This window comes from Theobroma cacao, chromosome 4, assembly GCF_053813885.1.
Source record: "Theobroma cacao isolate CCN51 chromosome 4, ASM5381388v1, whole genome shotgun sequence".
Lineage (NCBI taxonomy): Eukaryota > Viridiplantae > Streptophyta > Magnoliopsida > Malvales > Malvaceae > Theobroma > Theobroma cacao.
In genome coordinates, this window is record NC_142642.1 from 36,726,620 (window position 1) to 36,746,907 (window position 20,288).

General features: G+C 35.2%; 3 protein-coding genes across 3 annotated transcripts; 1 reads left to right on the top strand and 2 right to left on the bottom strand.

The window, feature by feature from the left end:
- The first annotated feature begins 437 nt into the window (after positions 1-437).
- Positions 438-7,412, top strand: LOC18602942 (Leucine-rich repeat (LRR) family protein). The gene is made up of 9 exons (XM_018120071.2): positions 438-661; positions 760-1,312; positions 1,598-2,058; positions 2,341-2,476; positions 2,564-2,635; positions 2,716-2,784; positions 2,924-2,995; positions 6,771-6,842; positions 6,962-7,412. Exons 1-9 carry the CDS (start codon positions 580-582, stop codon positions 6,999-7,001), a joined length of 1,557 nt encoding a protein of 518 aa, XP_017975560.1. The 5' UTR covers positions 438-579; the 3' UTR covers positions 7,002-7,412.
- A 517-nt stretch (positions 7,413-7,929) lies between these two features.
- LOC18602943 (uncharacterized) lies at positions 7,930-9,012 on the bottom strand. Its single transcript, XM_018120072.2, has one exon. It carries the CDS (start codon positions 8,918-8,920, stop codon positions 8,189-8,191), a length of 732 nt encoding a protein of 243 aa, XP_017975561.1. The 5' UTR covers positions 8,921-9,012; the 3' UTR covers positions 7,930-8,188.
- Positions 9,013-12,833: 3,821 nt separating this feature from the next.
- LOC18602944 (Pentatricopeptide repeat (PPR) superfamily protein) lies at positions 12,834-15,736 on the bottom strand. The gene has a single exon (XM_007034631.3). The coding sequence runs from the start codon at positions 15,613-15,615 to the stop codon at positions 13,249-13,251; it is 2,367 nt and encodes a 788-aa protein (XP_007034693.1). The 5' UTR covers positions 15,616-15,736; the 3' UTR covers positions 12,834-13,248.
- Between the last annotated feature and the right edge of the window lie 4,552 nt (positions 15,737-20,288).

Sequence of the window (20,288 nt, forward strand, 5' to 3'; positions counted from 1 at the left end):
CATTAATGAAAATGTTGTCTCCTAACTGCCTAACATTCAATATCATAAAGTACTGATCTTGAGTCGTTCAATTAAACATTGTTTTCGAGCTAAATTATTGACATATTACAATTTTTATCTCGAATAGCACAAGTATAATATATATTATATTAACCCAATGTTAAGTTTCTTTTAATCTCTTGCTTCTTATTAGTTTCAAATTATTATTAAACTGAGAAATTAGCCTAATTTTATTTTTTATTTAAATGTGATTTTTTACTTTTTGTTGCGCTGGTTTTTTTGTTTTGGGTATAGCAGTATTTGTTACCGGTAAGTAACCACCAAAAAGTAAACAGCCAATTACTGAACGAGCCGCCGTCTGACCTGGCCCTCTAAGCTTTCCCGCGTCAAATAGAAATTCCTTTCCTCTTCCCAAACTCCACCTTCCCCCCCCCCCCGCCCCACTCTCTCCTATTCCTTTCTTGCATGACTCATTCAACTACCCTCAACTCAAAACGCAACAAACAAAGGAAAACAACTCCACTCCTTATCTGAAAATTCCTTCAACTCTTTCATGTCCGTAATCCTTCCTCTTCCACCATGTCCTCTCCTTTCCGCCTCTTCCTTTCCTCTCTTTTCCTCTCCTTTCTCTCCCTTTCCCTCTCCCAACAGCCCCTCAGAGGTAATTGAATCATTTCCCTTGCCTCTCCTCCCTCTTTTCAAATATTTCCATTTCTATCCTCCTCTAATCAAAACTTCATTTCTTTTTTCATATTTTAGGATATTTAATTGATTGCGGCGCAGCCGGCAAGTCAGTTATCGACGGGCGAGAATGGCTTCCCGACGACGACTTCATATCCACTGGAACTTCTATAAACCTGACGGTCCCCGGCCTCGTCCCAACTCTCTCCACCGTTCGATCGTTCCCTCTCCAAAACAATCTCCGCCGCAAGTTCTGCTACGTGGCGCGGGTCTACCGCACCGCACGATACCTGATCAGGACAACTTACTATTACGGCGGAGTCAACGGCTTGAATTTTCCTTCGCCTCCCGTTTTCGATCAGATAGTGGACGGCACGTTTTGGAGCGTGGTGAACACGACTGAGGATTATCAAAAAGGCTTGTCGTCGTATTACGAAGGAGTGTTTAAAGCTAAAGGAAATACAATGAGTGTTTGCATTGCTCCGAATACGTATACGGAGTCCGACCCCTTTATTTCGAGTTTGGAAATGCTGATTTTGGGGGATTCGCTTTATAACACTACGGATTTTGATTCTCTTGCTTTGGGTTTGGTTGCTAGGCACAGTTTTGGACATAATGGATCCATTATTAGGTAAGTTGAAGTTTCATGGAGTTAAATTTTTCCCTGTTTTTTATTTTTCTTGGTCATTTACAGGGAATTTTTGGAGGAAATTGCGAATTGAGCAGTTTCTTGAAGGCGCCTTTTTATTGTATGCTTGTTATATATTTTTTGTTGATTTTAGTTGTAACTTATGAAAAAAGTGAGTTATATTCGTTTCTCTCACTTTTAAAAATTTTGAATTTTGGAGTTGTAGTTGTTTGTTGCAGATGCTTTCACTGATTTTGCTGAATATGAGTGTTTTTTTGGTATGACTAGATACCCTGATGATCAATTTGATCGATATTGGGAGCCATATGAAGAAAATGTTCATGTTATATCAAGCAATAACACTCCGCCTGTTTCTGGGTTCTGGAATGTACCCCCTTCAAAAGTATTTGAAAGAGCACTTTCTACAGCCCAATTGGAGCCCCTGGAGTTGAGATGGCCACCTTTGTCAATTCCAAACTCGACTTATTACATTGCTTTGTATTTTGCGGATAATAGTGAGCCAATATCATCAAGTTCGAGGGTGCTTGACATACACATAAATGATGTAAGGTATTATGGCAATTTGAATGTGACTTCAGAAGGAGCTGCTGTCTTTGCAACGAGGTGGCCCCTTGGCGGTCCTACAAAGATAACATTGAGTCCGGCTGCCAATTCAAATAGTCCTTTGATCAATGCTGGGGAGATCTTTAACGTGCTTCGCCTTGGAGGAAGAACTCATACGAGGGATGGTATGGTTGCTAATGATTTCTACCTCCTGTTGTGTAAATCAAATTGAATTTCTTTCTGTAGAAGAGCTCCAACTGATTTTCTGTGATTGTCTGTTGCTGGCTGCATTGCACCCTTAATGATCAAGAATGAACATTTAGGTTAAAATGGAGCTAGATGCTTACATTCTTATCTTATGTACCTTCCCATTTATATATCTATAAACTAATAATAGTTATTACTGTTTGAATTCCTCATTCCCTTTTAAGTGTTTCATTAAAAAGGATCCCAATTTTGTGTTGCAGTAAGAGCTTTAGAAGAAATGAAAAACAGTCTGCACAACCTTCCATTTGATTGGAACGGTGATCCTTGTTTGCCCCTTAATTACTCGTGGACTGGGGTTACATGCTCTGAGGGTGAACGAATTCGTGTTATTGCTTTGTGAGTTAGTTAAGATGCAGTTATGTGCCGTTTACGCATCAATTACTGTTGCTCAAATGACTTAATTTTATTTTCACTTGTTTTCAGGAACCTGACTAGTATGGGTCTTTCGGGATCACTGTCACCAAGCATTTCTAATTTAACTGCACTGAGTGGCATGTAAGCTGGTAGAACTAAATTTCAAGTAATGAAACTCAAATATAATAACATTCTAATTGAATCTATCATGCCCCCAACAGTTTGCTCGGTAATAACAGTTTATCGGGAGTAATACCTGATCTTAGTTCGTTAAAGCTGCTAGAAATATTGTAAGTGTACAATTTTCTTTTGCTTTTTTCCCTTTGATTGATTTGGCAGCCTAAATTGTTGGTATATGGCCATTCATAAAGAATTGTCTTATAGCTTTTTATGAAACCTATATCTAATATATGGCACTCTCTGTTAAAGGCATTTGGAAGACAATCAACTCAGAGGAGAGATTCCCTCATCACTAGGAGACCTTGGAAGGTTGCGTGAACTGTAAGTCATTCTCTCATTAGCTAGCACGTTTTCATCGTCATTACACTCCGTAGTCTTTTATATTTATGGTCAACTTCTTGACATCTTTATACTTCTTGGCAAATGTCATTAAGTTGCACTCAGTATATTAACTCTGTCATGCCTGAAGCCTATTATTGATGATTCTTACCTCTATAATACAGATGTCTTTTTTCAAGTTTTTAATCAAGTTTTAATTCATTTAAAATACTTTTAGTGTGGCTAATTCATTAATAATTTATCAGTATTCAGTAATTATGTTAGATGTTAAATTAATTCATATTCTATTTAAATTATCTGTAGTATATATATATATATATATATATAAAAGTACGAATGTTGGTAAAACTTTTGATTGACCATTATTTGTTCATTATATTTTAAATTATCATATTATATATTTTTCTTATAAATATTAATTGAAAATATTTACTCAATTTGTAAATAAGGATTCTATTTGCATTGAATGACTTTCATCAAAAATATTTTTCTTAATTCTAATAGTATTGAATAATTTATAGATTAATATTACAAAATTTTGATTATTTATATATCAAACTTTGTACTTTAAAACCGTTTTAATTTAATACAATTGTTATTTGAAAATAAATAAAAAACAAGTATTTACATGTACTAGCTTGTTAAAAGTATTATAATCATCCAGTTTTAGTTCATAATGAAATGAAATCCTCTAACTCTTTAAGATTCTGTATGTTCCTGTCACTCATAACCATTTTGTTTTTATATCATTCAGCCATGAGGTTTTTGACTTCCTGTTTGCTTCTTGTTATAATTTTGAACAAGAATAATGAGCAGGAAAAAAGGTGCTTGAGAACTTTAGGAGGTATCTCTATCAATTTATCGAGGTGTTTGTTGGCTTTGAAAAGGTCTTGGACTGTAGAGGTCCTTTTTTTCATCAGATTTTGCTTCAGGCATTTTGGTCATCTTTCTCATTAGTTCATTAAGAGGTTTATGTCCTCATCATGTAACTATTACATACTGTGGATAGTCATTGCTGTCTACCTAATCTCTTGTATATATATATATATTTGGGTCTTGCGTCATTTAGATGCATATATGTCATTCTCTCTAGGTATAAGGTATAAGAAACATTACCATCAATGGAGTACTCTAGCAGATGAAGAACTATATTCCATGTACATGTGTTGACTTAATCAAAAGTGTTTTAGAACCCTCATCTGCAATTCTATAACAGAATTAGATCAGAATTGGTTAAAATGAGGAGAGTTAAATTGACATCTGTTTGCCACTTGTTAGTAAAAGAAAGAAAGAATCAGTAGTAGTTTGCTATTGTAAAATTTAAGTTTGAGTTTCTGGTCCAGGTCCAGGCTAGTTACCTGAATATTCAAGTGAATGTGAAATTTGTTGAGTTTAATGTGTACAATTTTGGTTATATGGAACTTATTTTGGTATATAGATGCTAACAGAACAAGAATTAATAAAGCATCAATGCTGGTAATATAACAATTTTGGTTATATGGCACGAAACTTTCAACTTGTCAAGCACTGGTACTTGGTGGCTAAATTAATCATGTAAAATGCAAATTGATAAGCATATGTTGGTGCTACACGAGTCTTAAAGCATCAATGCTGGGAAGCCAATGTGTCTTAGCTTTGGTCTTGTTACAATAAGAATTGTTTGGCTTACATTGACCATAAGAGCTAAAAGATCTGTAGATTTCTACTTTTGGACATTTGTCGCATCGTAAAACTGTTTTAGAGTTGTTGCTATCCTTTAAGCCATAATACAATACCCAATTAAATTTCTGTTTGTCTTCAAACCTTGTACAGGGAGGTCATCCCATTGAATTAAACTACTCAAACTTTATGAATTTATTCTTGAAAAGTTTTAGGAAACATTTTCTTTCTTTTGCTCTTTTTTGATCCAAAAGTATCCCAATGAACAGCTTTAAGGCTTGCGTAGTGTAGGGAGAGTACAGAAAATGATGCTTTTCAATAATGAAAGCATCATAGCTGTAAAGGGCTTGATGCAAGTGATTTTTGAGGCTATTATTTGTAGATTGTTTCTGGTCTCAGCACCTTGTTTATCATAGCTGGATGCTAGTAGCAAAAAGTAATTATTGGTGGAGGGGACACTCCTTCTGAAAGAAGAATGAAGATGATATTTATCTTTCCAATGGTATATTTTATGGGGGACATCCATGTTATCCAGATCAAGATGTGTCCATTTAAGTGTTGTTAGCTTGCTGTGTTTTCATCATCTCCACGTTTAGTAGATTGAGTTTCATTTTTTATTTTTATAATCATATAGATAATAAGGTACCTTCACTTATTGTCCTGCAGCATTGAAACCTTGGATTCTTTAAGTGCTGTGTTTAGCAGAATGATAGTGTTGAAGTTTCAGATCATTATATGTTTGGTCTTAGCATTGAATGGACCTAAAACCTGCTTAAAAGAATTTTGTTCCCACTTGAAACCAATTAATCATTTTTAGAATTTTAGTTCTGGGAAATGTAATGACCTAGTCTTATTTTAAATATAGGCCAAATATAATGGATTTTACGTCTAAGATGATATTAGAAAAGAATGATGAGTAAAATTATTTCCTGAAATCAGAGATGAGAAAGTAAGCTGATACTGAAGTCTTGCGTGTATACTTTATAATAAAACTTTTACTTGGAGAAGAAGTAATAAAACAAAAAAATATCTCTGGAGGATATTGGCTAACTGTTATATTCAAGTCGTCTGAGAAATTTAGAGTAAAGAAATTTGTTTGTATATATTTGAGAGAGTAGATGCATCATGCTGTAACTTTATCAGATTGACACTGTCTTACCTTGTGTAATTTTTACTTTGCATCATTGAACAATGGAAGATGAATGTAGTAGGAACTTTTGGGCTCAACAGTTTACGTGTCTTATCATCCTTTTTGATGGACTTGCCATGTACCTGACCTCTGAGCTTATCGTTATTGGACCCATGTACTTGGTCTATTGCACATGGTTTCTTACCTGCATTTGATAGAGAATGACATGACCTCAAAGATATGCTTGTTCATAGAGCCATAAATTGCATGAGTTTTGTAGGATTGACATGTGATCCATCCAATTTACTGGAGGCAACAGCTACTATTTCATATAGTCTGTGGTCCTTCATGCGTGTGCTTAATATTTGTGGTTGTATGCAGTATGAAATTCTGATCTGTATTTCTTTTTTTCTTTTATTTACTCAATCACGCTTCTATTATTGTCTCGCAACTGTTGCTTGGTAGTTGTTAATGGTGGTTTCAAATGTACACTAAACCTCTTTTTTCTGAACTTGAGATTTTAAAACCATTTCGTTGGAACTATGGCAGACTGGTCAACTTATTTGATTTTCTGATTAGAGTTCAAAATTTTGTCAATATTACTATGCAGCACAGAAAGCCGAAACAGGTCCTCTGGCTAGCTAGTTTCCCAATTACTTCAACCTTCCAATGCAATATCATGTGGAAACTTTACTATATGTACAAATTTAGTAGCTTAAACATTATAAACTCGCCATCCTTCACTATCATATAACTATTAGATTTACAAAAGCCAAGTGTTGAGTCCTGAGAAAATGTATAATGTGGTGAGATTCAACTCCCATATCTAGTTTTCATTAATGCTGTGAATGACAACACATGTGCATGTAACTTTAATTATTTCTCTCCATATGTATTGTTTTACTGGTTAGTGAATGCGAAAGCCTGATTTGACTCTCTGTACCTGACTTAGTTCTTTGTGTCTTGTAGATTCTTGCAAAACAACAATCTGACTGGCAGCATACCTGATAGGCTTGTTGGAAGATCAGGGCTGGAAGTTAGGTAAGTTTAAATTCACACTAGTCATGTCAATCTTAACTTACAAAGTTCCAGCTTTTTTTTTTTTTGAAAAAAAAAAATCATAAGCTGCCTGCTTAAACTAAACTTTCAATTTGTTTTAGGACTTCTGGAAATCAGTTTTTGTCCCCACCACCTTCTTAAGTAGATTGTACATGCGTCCAGAGGTAACTTCCACGACTGGAATGGTCAAATTACTATGATTTCACCCAATTGCCTGTGTCTATATTTGTTCGGTATCTGATTGGTAACATGCTGGTTTGAAAATTGTGCTGGAAGTTTCACCATTATTTTCCCTTTGGCTATAATGCTCTCATATTTGGCCTTCTCTTGTTGGCATTCTCATATTTGGAGCATCCACAGTTTTATACTAGAAATTCTTGTCCATATTCAGTCAGTATGATTCTTTATTTGCTAGAATTTCAAATCATGAAATTGTACCTCAATAATTGTTTGTAATTTTCATATAGTTTTGTATATGTTTGCCATGGGTGTACAGTCGTGAGTGCTTTTGTAACATCATGTGGTTGGATTGGTTGTGGCTTTTACTCCTCACATTGCTTGCCGGGGAATAACGTTGACTGACTTAACACCATTTTTGTGGTTCAGAAGATGTATTTTTTGTTGGTAAGAAGAGTCCTGCCTAGTGTTTTAAAATTTAAAATTTAGCTTTCCCTCATCAGCATCCATAGTGAAGGTTCAGTTGCTATATTAAAACAAAATGCTTTTGGTGCTCGTGAAACCAATCAACTCTCCATCGCAAATGGCATAAAAACAAAATTGAAATTAGGATGGATACTTGGTGCTATAATGCTCAGATGCACTGAAGCAAAGCACCTTTCAAAGCGCATAAATGGGGAATCAAAGAAGCATTTGCTTTTCCGGATCTTTCCTGCTTTTGCCAAAAATAATTCTGAGATTCATAGGTGTTAGACCATTGATCAGACTCCTTAGGCTGATGTTTCAGGGTGGGACCCTGAAACTTCGCAAACTCTGCATCCTGCATGTGGTATGACTGCTCACTTTCCACCAGCTAATCGATTAGATCCTGACGAAATGCAACTCTAGCTGATTAAAGGAAAAAGTAAATTTATAAAGTTATTTTTGTTGATGAAATAACCAACAAATACTAGTCAACATTTACATTGTAATACATCCGACTACCACTCATCATATTCAAGATTTATCTAAACGTAAAAGAACAGAAAAAAATAAAAATAAAAAAACGGGTGGGGTGAGGGGTTTAAAATTTGAAAATGAAATGAAAAACAAATGAACATATTGATCAAGCCTAAGTTTCCAGATCAAACTCGACTATGGCTCTGTTTGCTTCACCTCTCTAATCTTCCTTTCTTAAGGGGAAACAGAGGAGGCAGTGCGCTGCTTTTCACTTGTGTGCAAATGGGCACATTTATCATTGGCCTTATCCTAATGCTTGCTGATCTTGTTCTTTCCAACCCTTTCTTTATCCTCTTCACATGCTTATCTCGATTCCCAGACCCTTCTTTTCCTTCTTCTGCTGTAGCTATGTCAGCCAGCGAGCTCGAAGAAGACGATGTTGAAGAGGAAGAAGACGATGGGGATAAAGAAGAAGCGCGCTGCTTCTTCAGCCTCAGCAACTCTTTCCACAATACAGTACATTTCGGTGGCCTTGGAGATGGGTCATCGTCCACAAACCAACTCACCCTACTCTCCTCCTTGTTAACTTCTTCCTCCCCTTCCTCTTCAGAAGCTTTGGTTTTAAGGCTGATTTTGTTGAGCTTCTCGGAATGCTGCATTTGCCAAAAGGGAAGCAGCTTTCCTTCAAAGAAAAGCTCGTCCGCTGTCAACATGGCATGGCTGCTCACGTTGCTTGAAAGGAACTCAAATTCTGCAGCTCTTGCCTTGTCTTTCTCCCACTCCTTGGCCTCCTTCCCTTTGTCTTGCCCGTTTTCTTCATTTTGAGAATGTGGGTTGATGGAAATGAAGTTGTTTTCATCAAGGAAATCAGCAGAGAAAGAAATCCGGGGACTTGAAGTTGGCTCGATAGTTCTAGAGGTTGCCTGAACAGCTTCCGGGGCCATTCTTTGGATTCAGGAAATCAATGGACAAAATATAATTTTTTGGAAATTTGGCCTGTGGGGTGTGTTCCTGTCTGAATGAGATATGCATGGGATTTGTGATTTATAAAGGGGGGGAAGATGCCTTTTAAGAGTTTCTTTGCTGTAAACTTTTATTATTTATTTATTTCTCATCACTTTTGTTTTGTTAGTGTTACTTTGTTAGTAAATGGAGTGGACGGTGAGATTATAAAAACTAAGTGGTCTGGTGAAGCCGAAACAAGTGAGCTAATGTGGTGTTTAGTATATTGAAAACAGCACATGGATACTTCTCCACGAGAAGTACAGGACAAAAAGGATTTCTCCCTTTGGGTTTTGCATGCAATTCTAAACCATCATTTCCCTCATTCTTTTTTCTCTCTCTTTCTTGAGAAAAAGTAAAAACTAAGAAATTTCCTGTTCCATTCCTGTCCTGAAGCTGGCATCTCTCACAATTGGTGGCTGGAAAAAGAGATACCATTTGTTAAAAAAAAAAAAAAAACATTTACAGTTAGTCATTGGGCATGTAATTTTCTTTGCTTCCCGGGTAAACTTTGAAAAGAGTGATGAGAGAAAAATATATACATTCCAGGTTATTGCAGATTAAGATGACCGTTACAAGAATTTACTAGTGATAGAAAAAAAAAGACACGTTACCAAAATGTGAATAATTAATTTATGAAAACCCATATTAAATAAAAAATAAATGTTTTAGCATTTAGCAATAATTAAAAAAGAAAGTTAAATTTTCAGTGAGTTGAAGATTTCGTTATGATGGTATTGGTCTTGGCTTTAAGAGGGAAAGCAAGAGCAGCAAAAGATGGAAAAAGAATTATATAGGTTATCTGCTTATCTTTTAAGTTTTTAAGCTTTAATGATGGTGGCAGTTGATTAATAATTAATTAAATTGGATCAGTCAAGGGAGATAAAGCTTTGTTTGTTTGACTCTTTTCTGCCTACAGGATAATAACATGGAAGGAGTCTCCAGCATGTGATCACATGAGAGTAATTTCTACCCATGTGACAACTGAATCAACTACATATAAGGTTAGTCTTTTATTGACCAATGTACCCCTTGAATTAGCTTTGACCCTTATGGTATACCTTGTTATTTTCCCTATCGGTATAAGGGTATTTTCGGTCATCGAAAAAAATAATTCAAGTGGTAGATATCATGTCCGGTTCCTGAAAAGCTACCTTCAAGATTTGCACATCTCTAATTAAATCCAGACAGCTAATAATTAACATAATGGTAAATCTTTGAGTTGATTATTCTGTTCCATAATAGAGGGAGACAATAATGTCTTAAAGCTCAAACACCCTGAATAAACAACTGATACTTAACATGTGATTAGCAAACAAAATTAAGATTAACTATTTGGGATTCTTGCTGTGACTTTCTTGGTCCAGGTGGGTACTTCAATTCAATCCTTTCATTTTCAATTTGCTTTCTTTTTCTCCCCATAACCATAAAGCTTGCAGTGGTTTACCATTCATTTCAATGTTTCCTACAAAAAGAAAAAAAGAAGGCTCTTTCAGAGATATCTTCCCATTGAATTATAAACTTTACGTTGAAATTTACGCAATGCAATCGAAGCAAGTGGGACATGTAGCAATGGAGGAGTACCCTTTTATCATGACAGCTTAATTACTGCTGTAAGAGACAAGAGGAAAAGGTCAACAGACAAGAATTTAGTACCTTGTTCACAGGCCCATCTGATATAGTTACCTTTGGGGTCATGGGGACCTTAAAAACTTTTGGTTGTTTTGGGAAAATACAATTGATCCCGTACAGACTCCAAGGCAAAAGCATGGCAGGCCAATGTGGCTAAACTGTGCAAAGAGTGGGGGACCATTAATAATTTTTTTTTTCTGTTAAATTAATTACTAACCATAGTCTTGTTTCATGCAAAAGCTTAGCTGGTACAGCATAAACCCTCTTGCTTGTAGATGCTGCTATTATTTTTCAGCTCTCTGTTTGATAGCTGACCAGCTGCTAGAAACAGACAGAGAGAGGACACTGTATGAGGTTTTGACTATGACCAAGTTTGATTAGCTAACTAACTCTGATCAAGATCATATATTATTATGCTTATTAATGGAAGCCTGAAGGCCTTGTCAGTCAGGCAATGAAACAGACTGGCTGAAATTGCCATCAAAAATTGCGTCAAAACCTGATCACGAAGAGCGAAGATATCTAGCTTCACACTTGAGCCAAACTGTTCCATCATTTGTCACATGTTTCTTCTTCTTCCTTCTTCATTTTCTGGGGTTTGTGACAAGTTTCAAGGTGAAGCTAAGATTGTTTCTGTTGAGGAAATAGAATTTGACCCACTTGAAAAGGATAAGAAGCATGGCTGCATGGGGACACACCCAGCAGGCCAAGTGGCCAACACAGCAACTTGAATTGGTCCACCTCAACTGCATCATTGCCCTTTGGCCTTTCAAGTTCGAAGAATAAAATTTGCGCTGCCTTGGCTTTGATCAACCCAGAATTTCCCTTCATCAATCATGATCTTTCTTTTTCCCCTGAATGGTCCTACAAAAAAATATATATGTGTATGTGTATATATATATATATTTTAACTAACTAATCCCTTTCTATCCCAACGTGAAAAATGAACTAGGACATTGATCCTATTCATGTTTTTACCTCTTACTAGTACTCTGTCTGACTGTCTTTGACAACTTCTTGCCTGTCATCATTGTCTGTTCTTGCTTGAAGAACTAACACTTCCAGCACTTCAATAACCTAACAAATCATTCCTAATTAGACGCTGAAATTGTCTACTAAACAACTATATTTCTTGTTTTAATTCAAACCAAGTGAGCATAGAAGCATTTAAATTTGGGTGCGGGGCAAACATGAAGCTAGTGCAAATAATTACTACGACTGAATATATTGTGCAGATATAATCACAAGCCAAAGACAAAATTATATACTTAGATACAAATTTTGTGCATGTCCGCATCTGGTTCTTTTAAAATGCTAATGCACGAGTTAGGGACAACTCAAAAACATCTTTAGACAAGCAAAGATAAGACAGTCGGTAACAACTTTAGACACGGCTAAAGCTGGAGTAACATGTAGCAGCTAATTTCCATGCATTTCAATCTACTAGCCAGTTACACTTTTTGTAGGCAATTGGTAGAACTTTGGTCGAGCACCAAAATTAATAATTCAGCATAATCATAGACACCCTTGCTGCCCCATTTTCCATCAAGTCATATGCTTTATGGTCTCTACCCTCATCTTCTTTCCTTATATGAATTTTGAAGGTGAGATGAAACGTGATGAATCTCTTAAAAATTACAGAAAAATGTAACGAATCGTACAATAATTGAAAAAATTTAAATTATATGTCCTTCAACTTTCACTCATTAGAAAATTACATAGAAAAAAAAATGAAAGGGAGATGCAGAAGCACCTCAATTTGCAGTACGGAGAAAATGTAACGAATCTTACAATAATTGAAAAAAACCTGCAGGGGATGGAGTCCTTTATGTTAACGTGAGATTTGTTTTTAACTGATTATCAGAAATGCAGGGTCCTATCTTTTTCAGCTGCCAACCTGCCAGAGCTTTGTAATTGTTTGGCAGTTCAACTCTGTTTCTTGCTTCTCATATCTCTTGTTTTCTTTCCTTTTCTGTTTTTTAAGCTCAACATGGAATGGTACCACTGTTTGTTTCCGTTTCCTGTGTAACAAGCTTGTTGAGTTCTTACCAGGAGTAACTAGTTCTGTGTAACAAGCTTGTTGAGTTCTTACGAGGAGTAACTAGTTCTTTTGCTTTGATAAAGGTATGTGTTCGGAACAGGTAGGCCCATGCTTTTTGTCTAAATTTCTTCAACAATTTTTAAAAAGTTCGCGTCAAAACTATGAAAAATCTGCGCAAGATATTTTTCGGAATGGAATGCTGGTGTCTGCCCCATTGCCATCCCTACCTTGTAATCCTGAGGAATGAATCTGAATAAATGTGAAAAAGGTACAAAAGCAAAGGTGTGATGCTTGTGCTACGCCAATGGATGAGCTATCCAATAATCGTGGGTTTAGCAAGTAAATAAACTTAGCATCTAATCCTAAAGAATTTTTCCCAAAGCAACCAGTGTGTGTAAGTTGAATCCCACCAACAAAAACTCACGAGGGAAGCAATCTCTTCACTCCTTGTGCTCACTTCCATAGATGTAAAATTCCTTTGCGAGTAAATATAAATTTTTTAGGAGTTGGATATGTAGTGTAAGGCTCCACTTTCACTATTCCAAATCCATTACTGCCATGGTCGGTGTACCAATCTCAGATTTCAAGAAAACTCTGCTACCAGTAATCCCCACAAGAGCACTCACAATCTCTAAAATGATGAAACCTCTTTGCATCTCTTACAACAATCTCTCTTCCCACCGCTTTTGACATAAACTTGAATGCATTATGGCAGTCTCCACAAATCCTAAGGTTCTTGAAAACCCTCACTGTGGCTCCTCGAGGAAGCTTCATGAGTGCAAAAGCTACTGCAAGCTTCTCGCTGTGAGCAGACAAGACTTGTTCCTTCTGGTCAGACTCCATCTCATGTAGCACAAATTTTGTGTCTGGAACATAACCTAATTTTCTCATTTCCAGTACCAATTGACTAAGATAATTGTAAACTGCTTGCACCTCAGGGTGCACTGCGTCATCAACCAAAAACACATGGACTTTGTTTTCAACCTCCACCCAACTACAACCAGGTTCCTTATGCACTCCTCTGTCTCTCATTAATTTCCGTGTTTTTGCCACATCATCCCACCGTCCAGCAGTAGCATACATATTAGACAAAAGCACATAGCTTCCATCATGTTGTGGCATCAGCTCAATGAGTCGTTCTGCAGCTTGAATACCCAAATCTACATTTCCATGAGTCCGGCAACCAGCAAGAAGAGCCTCCCAAACTGGTGCACCTGGCTCGAAGGGCATTGATGTGAGAACATCCTTTGCTTCTAAGAACTTTCCAGCTCGACACAGCAGATCAACAAGACGGGCATAATGATCTTCACCTGGGGTTAACCTGTAAAGCCTATGCATTGAATCGAAATAATATTGCCCTTCTTTAACTAAACCTGCATGGCTACAAGCAGATAGAACTGTGAGGAAAGTAATCCGATCAGGTAATATGCCTTCCTTCAACATCTGCTCGAAAAGTTCTAATGCTTGAACACCATGTCCATGCTGGCCCAGAGCTGCAATCATGGCATTCCAAGACACTGAATCCACACAGGGCATAGTATGGAACAGTACACTGGCAGCCTCCACAGCACCACATCTTGCATACATTGTAATCAGTGCATTTCCAGCTGAGAGGCTTGAATCAAAGCCCAGACGGACAAGTTGAGCATGGAGTTGGCGTCCATGCTTTAGTGCTCCTAGCATGGCACAAGAAGTGATTGCTCCTGCAAATGAATAATCACATGGCTCAAAACCCTCTGATTTCATCTGGTTAAACAGCTTCAAACCCTCTTCTCCAAACCCATTTTGTGCTAATCCTGATATCATTACAATCCATGTTAAAAGATTCCTCTCTGGCATCTCCCTAAAAAATGACATACCTTCATCAATACGGCCTGCATTCACATAGCCTGATAAGATTGCATTCCACGAAACAAGGTCCCTTACTGGCATGTTATTAAAAACCTCACGTGCCCAATCAACTTTATCACATTTCCAATACAATGTAACCAATGCATTATTCACTGGTAATGAAAAATCAGGCGTAGGCTTACCCTCTGTCCTTAAAACATAAGCATGCACCTGCTGCCCAAGCTGAAACAATCCAGCATGAGCACAACCACTAATAATACTAGTATACGTAAATTCATCCATTTTAATTCCCATAAAATACATCTTCCTAAACATATCTAAAGCTTCTTCATAACGTCCGTGATGCACATACCCTGAAATCATTGCATTCCAAGCTACTGCCAACTTTTCGTTCATCCCATCAACCAACTCCCTAGCTGCATCAAGTTCATCATTCTTTACATACCCTGTAACCATCGTTGTCCACGACAACTCATCTTTCTCACTCATCTCATCAAACAACTTCCTAGCTTCAAACATCAATGTACAGTTAACATAAACAGAAACAAGTGCATTCAGAACCGAAGTAACGAACACCGTCCCTGACTTGAAAACTGTGCAATGCATTTGCTTACACTGCATTTCTCTATCAACAACAAGCGCCAATCCACCCAAAACACTCGTGAAAGTAAAATTATCGGGTCTAAATTCATCCCGTAACATCTGACGAAAGAGTTTGATGCAAGCATGGCCATCTTCGTTACGTGAAAACCCCGTGATCATCGCGTTGTAAAAAACACTGTCGCGGATACTCAAAGGGGTTTCTTCAAACATTTCCCGCGCTTTTTTAATGTTCCCCGACGTAGAATAAGCTAAAACCAAAGACGTTCTTGAAACTATATCTGGTGCAGGAATTTTATCGAACAGGTTCCGAGCGTAGTCGATCCTCGATGATTTGCAGTAGACGTCGATCAAACGGTTGAGAATGTGGCCACGTGGGTGGAACCCAGAAGCTATCATCCTGGAGTGAATGGCTTTGGCTAGGGAGAAAGAGGCGGGAGTTTGGGGGTAACATAGTTGCAGTTGGGAAGCGTAACGGTTGGCCACTGCACGGATCAATTCCGGTCTCGTCATGCCTTAAACGGTTGACTTTCATGGCTTTTATAGTAGAAAAGAAGGCCCAGCCATGGTGGCGCGTGTTCTTCACTTTGCTTAACAAGGACAGAAGATACACAGAAGCTGTTATCCAAAGATATGTTGGGTTGGGCTTAAGGTTTTAACGCCGGGCTTGATTCTAGCACAAGTTTTGATGTGTCGTGTCGTGCTTTAACCCAATCTTCATGTTTTACTAATATTTCGAAGTAGTCCCTTATTTCAATTATTAGACAAAATAACATTATTGGTTCTTAATATATATATATATTAAGTTAAATATTATAAAATTTTTATCATACATTAATATTAGTATATCAACATATCATGTTATATCATTATAACATGTCAATATATTATATATCAACGTTACATGGTGTAAAATGATAAGTAATATTTTAATCAATAATAATTAATCAATTGCTAATAAAATAAACTTATTTGGTTCAAAATAAAAGTATAAGGGTTTAATTGAATTTAATAAAAAAATAAAAAATTGTTAAATTTTACTAAATAGTTCAAGAGTTTTTTTGTTAAATATTATGCTTATATTTTTTTATATGTATTTATTCTAACTTTCTTTTAAATTTTCTCCACCTACATATTGATTTGTAGGTGAGTATTAGGTTTTTCTTTTTATAAGGGTTTGTTTAGTTAAATATTAATTAAAATGGATAAATAATTGAAAGGAATAAAACAAATACAAAAGCGAATGGAAGGACAAAGATATAATTGTGTGATTATTCTATTTTCAAAAAAAATTATGTGATTACTCTTGCTCAAAAAAGTAAAAAAAAAAATTGAATACCATTCAATAACATGTACTATAGTGTGTTAATTTGTATGGAAAAGATAGCTTTGATGATAAAGTAAAATTTAGTATCATGCAGTAACGTACATATTATAGTGTTAAAATTTATTAATATTCCTGTTGATTTTTCATCGATCGCTTAAGCTGCCAATGCCCTAGGGTTATCTCTCTCCCACCCACCCTCCAATTGTCTATGGCGAGACATGGCACCTTAGCCCACCCTTCAGAATCAATAAAAGAAGGACATAAATTGTGAGCAAAAGCTAGCCAACCGAGCTAGAAATCATCCAAAGCCAAGGGCGATCGTCCCTACATTCTTCATTTTCTGATCTGAGATGAGCCTATAGCCTATTAAGTAAATCCCATGAGTAAAAAGTTAGGGACAGTTTTTTAAAGCATATTAATCCCGAAGTACTTCGTGGCCTATGAAAGTTAATGTTTAACCACAGTAGTTATGGCTGCATTGAACGAAATTTGTACAACTTTAACCAGGCAGTAGAGTAAATGTTTGAGAGGACCGTAATTATTTTTCTTGTTAAGGACCATGATAATTGATCATGGTGGAGTTCCCTGTTCTTATTGCTTATATCTGTTACGGATCAAACGCAACTTAAGTGCTTAACCCTATGACAGGTCGACTTTGGGTTTTTTTTTTTACATTTGATAATAGTCAGACAATATATTTCATGCCATTAATGCATATTAATTGAAATTAATAGAGAAATTCATAGTTTATATGATTCTTTTCTGTTATATTATTTTTTAAAAAATAATTAAAATTAAAATTTTATTAGTATTAAATTTAAAATTTTTAAACTATTCAAAACAATTCAAATAAGCTCTTATACTTTTATTACGTTCGATCAAATCTTTCTATTTTTATTCTGAGTTTTTATACTTTTATTTTAAATCAACTAAGCTTTTATGATTAATGATTGAGTTAGTCAAAATATCATTTGTCATTTTATACCGCGTAACGTTAAGGTAGCATGCTAACATATCATAACTAATGATAATGTGGCATGTTGACATATTATAATTGATGATGACGTGACATATTAATTTGATATGATAATATGATCCTATGGTATTTTTCACCTTTTTACGTTCGATCAAATCTTTGTACTTTTATTTTGAGTCTTGATACTTTTATTTTAAATCAAATAAGCCTTTATGATTAATGATTGAGTTAATCAAAATATCATTTGTTATTTTATACTGCGTAACGTTGACGTAGCATGCTAACATATCATAATTGATGATAATGTGACATATTGATATATTATGATTGATGATGATGTAACATGTTAATTTCATATGATAATATGATCCTATGGTATTTTTCATCTTTTACATCAGCATTATGTCAATGTCATGTAAATATAAAATGACAAGTGAAATTTTAACTAATGATAATTAGTCAATCATTAATCATAAATTAGTTATAAAAATTTATTTGATTCGAAATAAAAATACAAGATATTAATTAAACATAATAAAAAAATAAATTTTGACTTAAAATTTCTTAAATAATTTAAAAACTTATTTAAATATTATGTCAATTTTATTATGTGCAAATTTAATTTATTTTTATGATAACAGGAGGGAAAAAAAATGTTCCTGATCGAACTAGGGATCATCAAAATATCATAAGGCAATAATCTCGTATCAATGAAAACTTGTTCATCAACATGAAAAGATTGAAATGTTGGTAAACTCTTCCCAGTTTGAGCCACAGATATGACGAAGAAGTGGAGGGGACAAATGTTTAATGTTGACCCTATAAGTGCATGTGATATGAGGCTATTATTGTGCTTCCCAAATAAGTATTACCTTTCCTTTTGGGGTTTTAGCCTCAGGCCACGGCCAAAAGCATGTGGAAGTGGAAGAAAACAATCAGGAGAAAAATCAGAAACCCAAACTTCTTCCAATTTGTTTTCTGGCATAATGATTAAAAAGTCCTCAGATTATAATGAAATTTTTTTCACTTAAATCTTTACTCTTTTATTCGATACGATAAAACCCTGGTATTATTATATTGTGACAAAATTAATCGAATTTGAATGAACAATACTGACGTGACAAACAATTCTGTTAATATATCAAAGAACAAGAACAACCCTGGGTTGTTTTCCTATCCTCTATCAAGGCAGCTAGTCTCTTTTATCCCAACACAATAGACAAAACTCTCACTAGATTTTATGAAGTTTGCCTATGATGTTGTCATTATTGCCTTGTATTTTCGAAGAAGTAATGTGATGGCATGTGGCTTGTCTGTCTCTGTTTTCATCTAGGATCTCCGTCCTATCACTTGACAACTGGGGGAATTCTTCAAATATTTTTCTTTTGAGGCTAACATCCCATTCGTTTCGGATAACCAGTTCCCAAATGAGAAAAATCTACACATCGTGTACCCTTTTTCTCTGATAAATGCAATCCTATCTCCCACCGAGAGCTAGGGGAGATTTTCATGAATTTCACGTGTCTATTCATTTGATGAATATTTATATGGTGGGTGTGGAATTTATTATGTTGCAAAATAAATTCTACAATAGATGATATTATTATATATAAAATGAATACCCTATCTTGAATGTACTTAAGGGCATTTTTACATTAAATCTTATTTGAAGTAATCTTCATTATTTTTCTATCATATATTTTTATCTCCGAGCACATGAAAATTTTATTTAAGATTTTACATTAGGGTTTAAATTTAAAATCTTTTTTAATTACGATCAACCTCTATACATAATTTTTATAGAATCAAGAAAGCTGAGTAACTATTTATTTCAAAATTTATTAGAAAAAATGGGTTTTATTAAAATTTTATTTATTTGTACATAATAATTTCAAAAATTTTTAAAGTAAAAAACTCAAAATGAAACTACAACAACCAAGGGCCAACAAAATGGCACAAAGATCAATATGAAAAGGTTAAAAACAGGGTACATGATAAGCAAAATCTAACGCCAAACATCACAAATTTGGATGTTGTGGAACCAAACTCTACTAATCCAAACCAATAACACAATGGCATGGGACCCAGTTCTCGGGCCCTGGCTTACGAAGAGTACTAATATGTACTGAAAATGATGGCCACAAGTTATCCTTTTTCATCAGGTGGTCAGGATATCCTATATCATGTCCCACTGAAACATCAGTTGGACAGCTTTTGGGAATCAGTCATTTAGATTCCAAAAAATCTTGAGATCAGAGGGTGATGATTGGTCCATTTCATTTTGTTTGGTCTGCTTTTTGAGCCCCTTATCAGACAGAAGCAAACATACAGTAACCGACAAAAACTATGCCAAATCTACGGTTCTGATTGAATCTTGTAGTCAAAATTAAATGAGTTTTGCCGTATTTGTACGCTTTGGAGACATTATGACTTTATTTACCCGTCCCATTCGATACCCAAGATTTGCACTTCCTTTGTCGAGTCAATTCCCTTCTCTTGATTCAAGGATCAAACAACTTAAGGCCAATTTACTCACACGGCTTTTTTATTATTTATCAAGTTCCATTTTTGTGAAAATACTTCAAAATAAAATCTTAAATGCATATAGTCTATATGAAAAAATATATTCTTAAATTACTGGATAAATAAATCAATTAAATTAACACATAGCTGGATAAATTCAAGTCAAATTCACACATAATGAGATTTAAACTTAGGACCTCTTATTTTTTTTTATTAAAAGAATGTCTAATTGACAATTTACTTTAAAGTTAAAGAAAATTGAACATATATAAAAACTAAAGCATTGTTTGATATATATTTAATTCATTGAAAATTAAAATTATCAATAATTTAATCATTTTCCAATGCATTCCATTACTC

Excerpts from the sequence above, each read along its gene's own strand:
- LOC18602942 (XM_018120071.2), top strand. The coding sequence starts at position 580 with ATGTCCTCTCCTTTCCGCCTCTTCCTTTCCTCTCTTTTCCTCTCCTTT. Across the intron at positions 662-759 it reads CTCCCAACAGCCCCTCAGAG|GATATTTAATTGATTGCGGC; the intron begins GTAATTGAATCA and ends TTCATATTTTAG. Across the intron at positions 2,996-6,770 it reads CTTGGAAGGTTGCGTGAACT|ATTCTTGCAAAACAACAATC; the intron begins GTAAGTCATTCT and ends TGTGTCTTGTAG.
- LOC18602943 (XM_018120072.2), bottom strand. The coding sequence starts at position 8,920 with ATGGCCCCGGAAGCTGTTCAGGCAACCTCTAGAACTATCGAGCCAACT.
- LOC18602944 (XM_007034631.3), bottom strand. The coding sequence starts at position 15,615 with ATGACGAGACCGGAATTGATCCGTGCAGTGGCCAACCGTTACGCTTCC.